The following is a 12,051-nucleotide window of genomic DNA, read 5'->3' as shown; positions in this document are numbered from 1 at the left end:
AGAATAAGGAGAAAGATAAGGAAATGGTTGAGGGTCTCGGTAAGAGAACTAGGGAAAGGATCAACAAGAAGATGGTTGCTACATCAAGAACCATGAAGATTCTAGAGGATGACCCCGAAATGACAATGATCTAGGAAGCTAAATCTCTTAAAGAGATGTTCTAGGTTCTCTCTATTTCTTTCTCCCATTTGGTCCTATTATATGGTATTTATTTTTTTTGCTAGTTGTTGGTTGTTTAGAAGGTTTTATCATTATCCTACAAAGTCTTACTTTTTTGTCTTTAATTATTATGTTATGTAACTTGAACTAGGGTTTTGGGTCCCGTTAAAACCCATTTATACCATAATCCAAAACAAAATTGATTAGCTAATTCACACAAGAAGATTTTCAACTTGGTATAAAAGATTGAGCTAGAGATACTTATTATTTTATATTTGTAAAAATTTAAATATATCTATCAACTCACCATTGCACACACAAAAGTATGCAACTTCTAGATTTTAATGAGCTAGAGCCATATTTTTTGGTCTCATATAGAATTGTAGGTATCCAGGTACTACCACAATGTTTAGAGAAGTTAATTGTAGCATTACAAAATATTTGTTGAAGATTATTAATATACTCTCCCTCTCTCTTGTGTGTATTTTCTTCTTGACAAATGTACTATACACAAATTAGATAGCATTTATGTTATTAGTGATTTTATCCTTTTTGTTACACATATGCAATAATCTCATTTAGTGATGTTACTTTTATATTTTCAAAGATATTTATATCTTATGGTCTAGTTTCACCTTATATGCTAACACATATTAGTTTACATCCCATCACATAAATATTGAACACATAATAAAATATTAACCAAGGACATTATGAGATACATCAATCCTATAACTTTATAAATTTATCAACTACAATGAAAATAATTTTAAAGCATATTATTCATTTTAAATGAATTTTCATCTAAAATACATGATAAGAAATAATAAGCTACTTAAGACCCCTCACATCCAAACTATATTATGATAAAGTATATGAGCTATTACATTGTTATTTCACTATTAATATTGTTACTGGTCTAATTTTAAACTTAATATTAGTTCTCATGTGAAAATAATTTTAAAAGTTATAAATTTTTATTTTACTTCTAATAAATATCTATTGAAAAATTCACTAGTCAAGGTTGGCCTCTAGAAATATTTTCATATGTTTGTATTGTTAATGCATTTTGGTTCCTCCTTTAATGTTATCACATCCTACAATTTATTCACAAAATAAATTTCTAATGGTTAATTATAGTAAATTATATTTTCTTAATGTATATTATTAATATTATAGTATATATATAAAATAAAAAATATTCTTGATGGTCTTGATTTGTGCTATTTTTATTCAAGCCTGCATAAAAATGAATCTCTCCAATGGCTTTGATTAAGTGTAAGGCAATCATTTGGTATTTAGAGCATGTCTACCACATTAGCATATGCATGTGCAAATTGAATAAACTAAAATCTAAATTTATCTCACAAACCAAAACAAAATTTGAATACCCATTTAAAAACTAATGATTTTTAAAATCCTATTTTCCAATCATTTATTATTATTATCTTCCTTATCTTACCATTTTACTCAAAAAATTAGAGGGATCTAGTGACATTGGTGACACTAGTATAATGATAAAAATTGTAATCTAGGCTCCTATTTATCCCATTATATTTATTCCAATGATAAAACTTATTTAGGTATCAATGATCCAAATACCTTCCTTATCTAATGGAATCCAAGGACACTAGTATAACAATAAAATAGGTATTCTAGGCCTCTCTTCATTCCACTATATTTATACCAATGATTAAATGTATTTAGGTATCAATGGAAAATAACTCTAAGATAAGTATATTGTAAGTGCACTTCTAGGCTATGTTCTCTAATTTTATTATTATTGTGCATTGCATTCAAACTATTGTATCTATGAAAGCATGCCCAAACTACAAAGTTCATGTATCATGATACTTCAACCAAATTCATCACCACATATCATGTTATTTCAAAAAAATTCTCACCATAATTCAATAGAATTTGATGACCTTACAAATGATTTATCTTTATTAATCTAGTATAAAAACTATTTTATATATCTTCCTCATTTCATTTATTTAATGGAATATATGATACACATTGGTAGAAGAAATGTTGTGTTCTATAGGAAGATTTATGAAAGTTTGTTTTTACAGAAAGAAATTAAAAAATGTGAATACCTATTTGAAATCATGGCCTTAACTAGCAAAATGACCCTAAGGTCAGTATTAATATTTATGTTTACTTTTCCATAAATTAGGTGTCCAAATGACACAATATTTAGCATATATTTATTTACAAATCAGTTAGGTAATTGAAATGACTTGTGAGGATGAGACATAGAATTATTTAGTAAATGTTATTACAAATAATTACCCTGCTCATGACCTTAAAGCATATTTAAATGATAAGATGAATAACTCTTTATCTAATTCTAAATATTACAATACGAAGCAAACCATTTGGAAATCTAAAGTTATTGCTTGAGATTAACTATTTTTTAGAATCTTCTCTATTTATAACTTTATAATTTTGATTGTACATATTCTTCTTTCAGTGCCACCACCCCTTCATTCTTCTAGTAATAAAAATAAAGCCTAATAAATGACTTATAGTTTTAGTAATCACCTATCAATTCTATCTCCCGATAATATTGAGCTATTCTTTATTTTAGAAGGTTGTGTATTTAGACTAACATATCTTATTTACAACATATTCTTACAATATTATATGAAAAGAAGTGGGAGTAAATGAAAATCTAAAATATTCTTTTTCTTTTAAATACAATTTATAGTTAATAACCAAAATTTTAAATCTAAAAATATTATTTTAAATAATAATTAAAAACAATTCACTAGATTATAAAAAGTACAACTATTAGATCAACTTAAGATTAAAAATCTTTTAAAAGTAAATGGTAGGTGTTGATAAATGCCATACAAATCCTACTCATAGAGTAAATGCACCTACTACTAGCAGTGCACACCTTCTATATCAAGAGGGACGTAGTGCACAGTGAGAAATGACATTTCAATTTATTATTAAATCTCCTCTCTAAAACCTAAGCAAACTACTATTAATTATCATATGTAAAAGACAAACATTGATCCGCTCTAAGCTTACAATTCATGAATTCAATGCTACGAAATTATTATGCACTTTGTTTGCAACTTCATAATTTTAACTATGAATTAGTGTGATGAATTTGATGACTTTTTATGATTTATCCATTGAATTATATTTCAATTATTTATTATGGGCCCTAATGCCTATTATTTTCTCCATTGCTTACATAGAGAAGAAAGTGATTATCATATGTAAAAGTCAAACATTGATCTAGTGTAAGCTTACAATTCATGAATTCAATGCTACAAAATTATTATGTACTTCGTTTGCAACTTTATAATTTTAACTATGAATCAATATGATAAATTTGACGAGTTTCTGTGATTTATCCATTGAATTATATTTCAATTATTTATCATGGGCCCTAATGCCTATTATTTTCCCCATTTCTTACATAGAGAAGAAAGCGATTATTATATGTAAAAGTCAAACATTGATCCGGTCTAAGCTTACAGTTCATGAATTCAATGTTATGAAATTATATGTACTTTGTTTGCAACTTCATAATTCTAACTATGAATTAGTATGATAAATTTGATGACTTTCTGTAATTTATCTATTGAATTATATTTCAATTATTTAGTATCGTGGGCCCTAACGCCTATTATTTTCTCCATTTCTTACATAAAGAAGAAAGCAATTAGCATATGTAAAAGTCAAACATTGATCCAGTCTAAGCTTACAATTAATGAATTCAATGTTACCAAATTATTAAAAATTATGTTTGAAACTTCATAACTATGAATTAGTATGATAAATTTGATGAATTTCTGTGATTTATCCATTTAATTATATTTCAATTATTTAATAATTATCTGCTATAGTCTATCGTGGGCCCTAGCGCCTATTATTTTCTACATTATATTTCAACGCAATCCCGTCAAAATGTTCGTTGAACGTCAATATACGCTAATTTATGACGATGGATGCAAATTCAAAGAAAGCAAGGCCTCATTAAACTTTGATTGAACTGGATTAGACTATTCCAAGCAATTGCCACCGTAGATTGAAGTTAATGACTCTATTTTATCCATATTATCATTTCAATGTAATTGTAGTGTTATGCCTCTCATTTCATGTTCCATTCAAGGGACGTAGTCATTGAAATGTTGTCTTGTATTCAATTGACTTTTTCATTTTGTTTAAATTTAGTACTCCACTTTTCATGTTTCATTTAATGGATGTGGTACATTAGTTATTCAAATATTGTCTTGTCTGATATTTTTTATTTTGTTTCAATACTAATCCTATCATGCTTCGTCTAATACATGTAGAGTATATTAGACCTTTAATACTTCATTTAATACATGTATTCTAAGGTCATTGAAATATTATTCTATATTCAATTGAGATTTTCATTTCATTTTATGATGTAATTGTATACATCATTTTTATGGTCAAATTATATATATATATATATGCACAACTTTTATATATTGTGTTTTTCGTCATGTTACTGTTTGTCATTTGTCATTTCCGATAACATAGGTGTCAAGGAAAAACTAATTCCTCCATTTTGCACAAATGTTGGATAGTCAATATTAGAATGTATTCTTATAGATCATATTGAAATTCAACAGAGCCAACTAATTATAAGTTCTTTTGTTACAACATAAATTTGAAGTGCATCTATATGCATGTGAAAAGATGGGCTCCATAAAAAGCTATCATGAAAATAATATGATATTTGTCCATTGCGGACAGCTTAAACATTACAAATTAATGCTTGATTTTTATGCTAAAAGTGTTTAAGAGTTGAAATTGACTTTCTTTTTTCAAGTCATGTTTAAGAGTGGCCGTCTAACTGTGTTTTTTTTCGTCCATTGCGCATCACTGTTGTTTTGATGCTATTTTAACTCCACGCGGCCTTTCATTCTTTGAAAAGTTTTTCTTCTTGTTGTAGACGGTTTCTGCTGAAACAGAAAATGTTGAAGCATCATGAATATGTGGTTCGCTGTGTAATTTGGTTCTGTATGTTGGGGTTTACTGCTGCTAAATGTGATCCTGAAAAGTGTGGGTCAACGAGCGTGAGTTATCCTTTCTGGATCGACAACTCTGCTTGTGGACACCCTGGTTTTAAGATCACATGTGAGGATTATAATGGGAAGATGGCTCCCTTCTTTTATTCAAATTTTGGTAATATAACTCACACGTTTCGTTTACCTTGCAATATCATGGGGATCGACTATACAGGCCACCTTATCATAGACTCCTTTGGTATCTATTCGTGGACATGTCACGACAACATAAAGAAAATCTACGTTGATCTCCCTTCCGATGCGCCTTTCACTATTTCAAGCTCCAACAGATTCGTGGTTGTGGGCTGCAATACATCTGGCACCTACAGTTTTGGGGGTTCGGGGGAGGCGAGATGTGTAGCAATATGCCATGACTCTCAAACGCTGGATCGACCATACTGCCGATATGGATGTTGCGAAATTAACATCCCAGATAATTGGCCCTCCATTAGTTTCACAGGCGAAGGTACCTTTGATATTCTCAATTCTACCACCAACAAATATGAGAAGGTGTGTGGTTTTTCCACCATATTCGACCCCTCCACCTTCAAGATCCTCAACAATAAATCAACCCTTTTTTGGGAAAAACATAATGTTGTTTCGTACGGTCTCCGCCTTAACTGGGGTATTGGCCTTCATAATTGTTCCATGACTAGAGCAAGTAGTGCCCATAATTATTCTTGCTCCTCCAAAGCAGAGTGCATTGACTCGCCTTCCGGGAAAGGATACGTGTGCAAATGCCTTCCTGGGTTCCAAGGAAATGGATACATCAATGGTACAGATTGTATAGGTATAATCTATGAGTTTTTAAATATATTGTTATAAAGATTTAGCTTTATAGTTTTTGAGTCAAATTTATCGATCATGAATCTAATGATAGTGGTGATGAACATTCAGACATAGATGAGTGCAATGATAACACGATGCTGAATATGTGCGTTGGAGAAGAGGGGGGAGGAATATGCCTGAATTCGGTAGGTTCTTACAATTGTTCATGTGCAAAGGGCTATCGGGGAGATGGCTTTCGAAATGGCACAGGATGCGTGTCCACAAATTCAAATGGTGTTGTCATTCCTGCAATCATAGGTAACAAACCACTAGACTTACTGATTCTGTCTATTATTTTAATTGCTTGTCCAAAAATAGGTATAAATATAACTTTAATACAACGTCTGGTCTGTTCAACTATGGTACACAGGATCCGTCTCTTCATTTGTGGTTGTGTGTTTAGCAGCGACTCTTGTGGTTTGGTGGCTAAAGAAACGCAACTTGAAACTGTTGGAGGCCAAGTATTTTCAGCAGTTGCAGCAACACATCGCTTCTAGAGTGGGTAGAGAAAGCCTGAGAATGTTTTCTGCAAAAGAACTGGACAGAGCGTCTAATAATTATTCAAAAGATATGGTGTTGGGAAGTGGCGGATTTGGAACTGTGTTTAAAGGTGTTCTGTTGGATGGTAATCTTGTGGCCATTAAAAAGTCGAGGCAAGCTTTGAATGTCGAAGATGATCATAAGTTTCGAAATGAGGTTACAATTCTTTCGCAGATTAATCATAAAAACATAGTGAAATTATTAGGGTGCTGCATACAAACTAAGTTCCCGATGTTGGTATCTGAATTCGTTCCGAATGGAACACTTTTTGAACATTTACAGTCCAGAGAAGGGATTTTGCAGTGGGCGTCACGTCTGCAGATTGCAATTGAGACAGGGGAGGCTTTGGCATATCTACACTCTGGAGCTTCTCAAACCATTTTCCACCGAGATATAAAATCATCTAATATTCTTCTGAATGAGAGACTCTCTCCCAAAGTTGCAGATTTTGGGATTTCCCGTCTCATTTCAGCCTCCAGTGACTCACATGTCACCACAAATATAATGGGCACAATCGGTTATTTAGATCCTGAGTACTTTCAAACATATCAACTGACTGACAAAAGTGATGTTTACAGTTTTGGTGTAGTCCTGGTGGAGCTTTTGACATCTCTGAAACCCATCTCTGTGGAAAGGGAGAGCGAGGAGATGAGTTTATCTAACCTTTTTCTATCTAGGCTTGATCACAACCGCCTCATAGAAATATTGGATAGAAAAGTATTAGAGGGGGGAAACCTTCAACAGATGGAAGACATGGGAAGGCTAGCAAGAGAATGCCTTCACTTGGAAAGGAGGAAGAGACCGTCCATGAAAGAGGTTGTGGAGGAACTTTTGCTTGTAAGAGATGGAGCAAGAAAGGGAATTTTTCATGGGAGTCAGATAGGCATTTCAACAGAAATATCACAAACTTCATATGAATTCAGGAGTAACAGTTTTCCATGATCTCCAGTTGGGACTAACTGAGATGAACCATTTTCTGCTCTAGTTGAGATGTCGAGCATGAAAGAATAGATTTACTTCAAAGGAAGGAATTCCAATCCATGTCCGAGTAGGTGGTTTTCAACATTGTAGACAATATCTTGTTTAGTAGTTTTTGAAAGCTTGGTTTGTGTGTTTTCTGGTTCGAAATTCAAGTAAATTTTTCAAAAGCTTTTCGTGATGTATCAAGTAATGCTTTATGATTTGCCTATTTATATTAAGTAGCTGTACGTAGCACTTGTACATTTGTAACTATTGGTGTTCAGTTTAATAGAACTTCATCTCTTTATAAACACCAAATTAGCATTTCACTCTTATTAATATATGTATTTTAATTCTATATTTTTAAATGTTTATTTTCAATTTTAATAAGTAGTAAGAAAATCAAACTATGAGCCGTTGGCTTGGAATTTAGTCCTTTTAATGTGTTTCATGTTATGTCTTATGATACATTTTGATTGTTTAATTCTTTTTATATTATAATTGCTTAAATATAATTGCGTAAAACTCGAACACAAGTATAAATTAATATTATACGTTAAAAAAAAAAACTTAAAGTTTGGCAAGTTTCTAAATTTATATATTTTATACAAAATATTATATGAAATAATTATTTGTGATATAAGTAATGTAAAATAAGTATTATTCACATTATTACGATTGTAATACCATATTGGTCAAGGGGCTCCAATTGATGATTACATAATTTACTCACTTTGGATTACTAGGCACAATCCTAGTTAAGTAATAGTATTTAAATTGATTCAAAATTGCGTAAAGTAGAGAGTATATATGTGATCCACTGGCAAATTTTGAATAGGCATGGAATTATTAGATAAAAGAGTAAAGATGGAGCGAGATGGAGAAACAAAAAATATCTACTCTTAATAAAATATAATAAATATATTTTTCTAACTCTAAGACATAACCTGTTATTTGAAGAAAATTAGACAATATATTGATATTTGGGAAGGCAAGGAATGCTAAAAGATTTTTAACAATGCCACAAGTCTAGGGTGGTCAACTATTAAAGTAAGCGTTGATTCAATAGGCTACACTGAAGGTTCTCTTTCCCCATTTTTTTCCCCTCACTGCTTTCACTTGAACCGATTGTAAAGTGAAATTTTAAGAAAGGATTTTAATTTCTAATAAATATATAATAAAAAATAATTGTATTCTAATATTTTAAATTGGTAAAAGAAGTTTCTAACATTCATATATTCCATTATAAAAACATTTTAGACTAATAATATATTAAATAAATTAAATATAAATATTTATATTATAAAATAACATATATTTATCATACACATGTGATGTAGGGAATTCAGAGAGTCGTAACTTTTGACTCGGATATGGGTTTTCTTAGATTCTTCTATGTTTTTTTCAAAATCCATAGTTGAGGTGGATTCCAACTCAGCCAATTCTATTGGGGCCATTTCAATTTATTCTTTGAGAGCCAAAAATTCTATCTTGACCTCCGAATTTTAGTTTTAAAATATCTTAGGTGTTTTTGAAAAATTTCTGCTTCATAATAACTTCAAAATTTCTTTCTAAATTCCATAGATTAGTTGGCAATTCACCTTTATGGTATAAAGGGTAGATATAGGAAACTTTGAAATTGCTTTCAAAGGTTTTTTAGAAGTTACCAAAAATGGCATATTTTTCCAGTTGTTAGAATTTGACAAATTTGGAAAAAAAAAAATTCTCTTTTTGGAGTCAGTTGTTTTTAATGGAGTTAGAGATCCATGTAGAAGTAGCTTTCAGTAATGAACAATTCAGAATTTGAATCTATGTTGGGTTTTGTTATGAATTTATTAAGTTTTCTGTGAGTTAAGATCGGTGTGCTACATCATTTGGTATTAGAGCCACAAGATGGTTGGGAGAGGAAGAGGAAGAGGAGACATTGTCCAATTTCAAAGAATCACACTAGACTTGCAAAGGAAAATTGAGGAGCTTACTGAAAGAGTGGGTAATCAAAGAACACAAAATGATAATGTATTGGAGGAAGAAACATATGAAGGAAGTAGTGATCGAATGTAGGGAAATGCAGAAGATTAAGCTGATGAGTTAGCACAAATGAGCTACAAAGACAAAGTCCTAAGGGCTTTAGAAGGAAAGAATGATGGTATCAAAATTGAAGTCTCTGACTATGCTGGTAGTCTTAAAGCAGAAGAATTGATAGATTGGTTGAACGAGATGAGTAGATTTTTTGACTGGAAGCCTATGACAGAGGAAAAGAAGATGAAGTTTGCATTCACAAAATTAAAAGGTCATGCCATGATTTGGTGGGATCATCTCCAAAAACTATTGGTGTTCAGTTTAATAGAACTTCATCTCTTTATAAACATCAAATTAGCATTTCAATTTTATTAATATATTTATTTTAATTCTATATTTTTAAATGTTTATTTTCAATTTTAATATGTAGTAAGAAAATCAAACTATGAGCTAGTGGCTTGGAATTTAGTCCTCTTAATGTGTTTCATGTTATGTCTTATGATACATTTTGATTATTTAATTCTTTTTATATTATAGTTGTTTAAATATAATTGTGTGAAATTAGAACAAATGTATAAATTAATACTATAAGTAAAAAAAAAAAAAAAAAAACTTAAATTTTGGTTCAACCTGGATCATGACTAGATGCGCATTTGGCTAAACAATCAGCAGTTCTATTCCATTCACAAGGAATATACGTGAACCTAATGAACTGAAAAGAGGAAGAGAAGAAAAGAATCTGCTTAACAACAGTGGCCAGCTGCCAACTAACATCCTCAAGCTCTTGTGAAGAAAGCATGTTCACCACCACCTGGGAATCAAACTCACAGATAATCTTACTCCATCCTCACAAGAAACACTGTTCCATAGCATATAAAATAGCCTGAGCTTCCATGAGATTGTTAGTATAATCACCCTTATGAACTGAGAAGAAAAATTTAACATCCCCAGAACTACAACGAGCCACTCCGCCAATACCAGCCGGACTAGGATTCCCACTGGAAGAACCATCAGTGTTAATTTTCAGAACTCCACAGGGAGGAGGAGTCCAGTGCCCATCTCGGTTAACTCGACCCTTCCTCTAATGGTGAAGCTGCCTGGACATAGAAGGAAACCTATGAGCTACAACCCCATCCTGTAGATGAAAATTCAGGCGATTACAGATAGCAAGATCAACCAGATCCTCCTTGTTGAGCTCTCCTTGTTGTATTCCTTTCTGTCTTAATAAAATTTTACCCCTCTTTTTGCAAAAAAGTTTCTAAATTTATATATTTTATACAATACATTATATAAAATAATTACATGTGATATAAGTAATGTAAAATAAGTATTAGTCACATTATTACGAGTGCAATACCATATTGGTCAAGGGGCTCCAATTGATGATTATTTAATACTCCATTTGGATGACTAAGCACAATCCTATTTAAGTAATAGTATTCAACTTGATTCAAAATCATGTAAAATATAGAGTATATATGTGATCCACTAACAATTCTTGAATAGGCATGGAATTATTAGATAAAAGAGTAAAGATGGAGTGGGATGGAGATAGAAAAAGATATCTACTCTTAATAAAATAAAATAAATATGTATTTCTAACACTAAGACAAAATCTATTATTTGAAGAAAATTAGACAATATATTGATATTTGGGAATGTAAGGAATGCTAAAAGATTTTTAACAATGCCACTAAGTCTAGGGTGGTCAACTACTAAAGTAAGCATTGGTTCAATATGCTACATTGATGGTTCTTTTTCCCCATTCCTTTCCCCTCACTCCTTGTACTCGAATAGATTCTAAAGTAAAATTTTAAGAAAGGATTTTCATTTATAATAAAAATATAATAAAAAATATTTTCATTCTAATATTTTAAATTGGTAAAAGAAGTTTCTAAATTCATATGTTCTATTTTAAAAATATTTTAGAGTAATAAAATATTAATTGAACAAAATAAAAATATTTATATTACAAAATAACATATATTTATCATACATTATAAAATATTATATATTTATATTATTAAATAAACTATTATTTTTCTTATAAAAGATATTGATAGTTTATTAATAAATTCTAGTGCCATATTGGCAATATTTTTTAAAAATAGAATGACAATCTATATGGTTCAATCAATTTTTAGCTTGTCATATATGACTATAGAATAGAAAAATGGCCAATATGGCCATCAAATTCCAAGAGTGTTAACCTTCAATTCTTATAAGATGCTTTGAAAGGGATTATTGGTAAAAAATGTACACTCAAAAGTGTCCCACTCTAAACCCTTCTATCCAAATGATTCCATGAGTTCAGAATTCTTGGATGTCGACTTAGAGCTCCCTATCCACGGAGTGCAAGAGAGTGTATTTCAAGTTCAAGGGCTCTCAGATGAGCCTTAGAGATACTCTTCTTGCTAGTTAACCATGCAATGGGAGGTTCCAAAGACAAGATGCAAGAATGCAAATGTCCCAAGGAGTTCCT

General features: G+C 30.9%; 1 protein-coding gene across 1 annotated transcript; it reads left to right on the top strand.

The window, feature by feature from the left end:
• Positions 1–5,183: 5,183 nt before the first annotated feature.
• Positions 5,184–7,734, top strand: LOC149554757 (wall-associated receptor kinase 2-like). Its single transcript, XM_089833521.1, has 3 exons — positions 5,184–6,012; positions 6,120–6,308; positions 6,421–7,734. The coding sequence occupies exons 1-3, from the start codon at positions 5,313–5,315 to the stop codon at positions 7,530–7,532; spliced, it is 2,001 nt and encodes a 666-aa protein (XP_089689647.1). The 5' UTR covers positions 5,184–5,312; the 3' UTR covers positions 7,533–7,734.
• The last annotated feature ends 4,317 nt before the right edge of the window (positions 7,735–12,051 follow it).

The sequence above is a fragment of the Cupressus sempervirens genome, chromosome 5 (assembly GCF_028749045.1).
Source record: "Cupressus sempervirens isolate cs-2001-9-10 chromosome 5, ASM2874904v1, whole genome shotgun sequence".
Classification (NCBI taxonomy): Eukaryota; Viridiplantae; Streptophyta; class Pinopsida; order Cupressales; family Cupressaceae; genus Cupressus; species Cupressus sempervirens.
This window is presented reverse-complemented; position numbering and strand designations above follow the sequence as displayed.

Coding starts and splice junctions, on each gene's coding strand:
- LOC149554757 (XM_089833521.1), top strand. CDS start 5,313: ATGGCTCCCTTCTTTTATTCAAATTTTGGTAATATAACTCACACGTTT. Junction 6,013..6,119: donor CAATGGTACAGATTGTATAG/GTATAATCTATG, acceptor ATGAACATTCAG/ACATAGATGAGTGCAATGAT. Junction 6,309..6,420: donor TGTCATTCCTGCAATCATAG/GTAACAAACCAC, acceptor TATGGTACACAG/GATCCGTCTCTTCATTTGTG.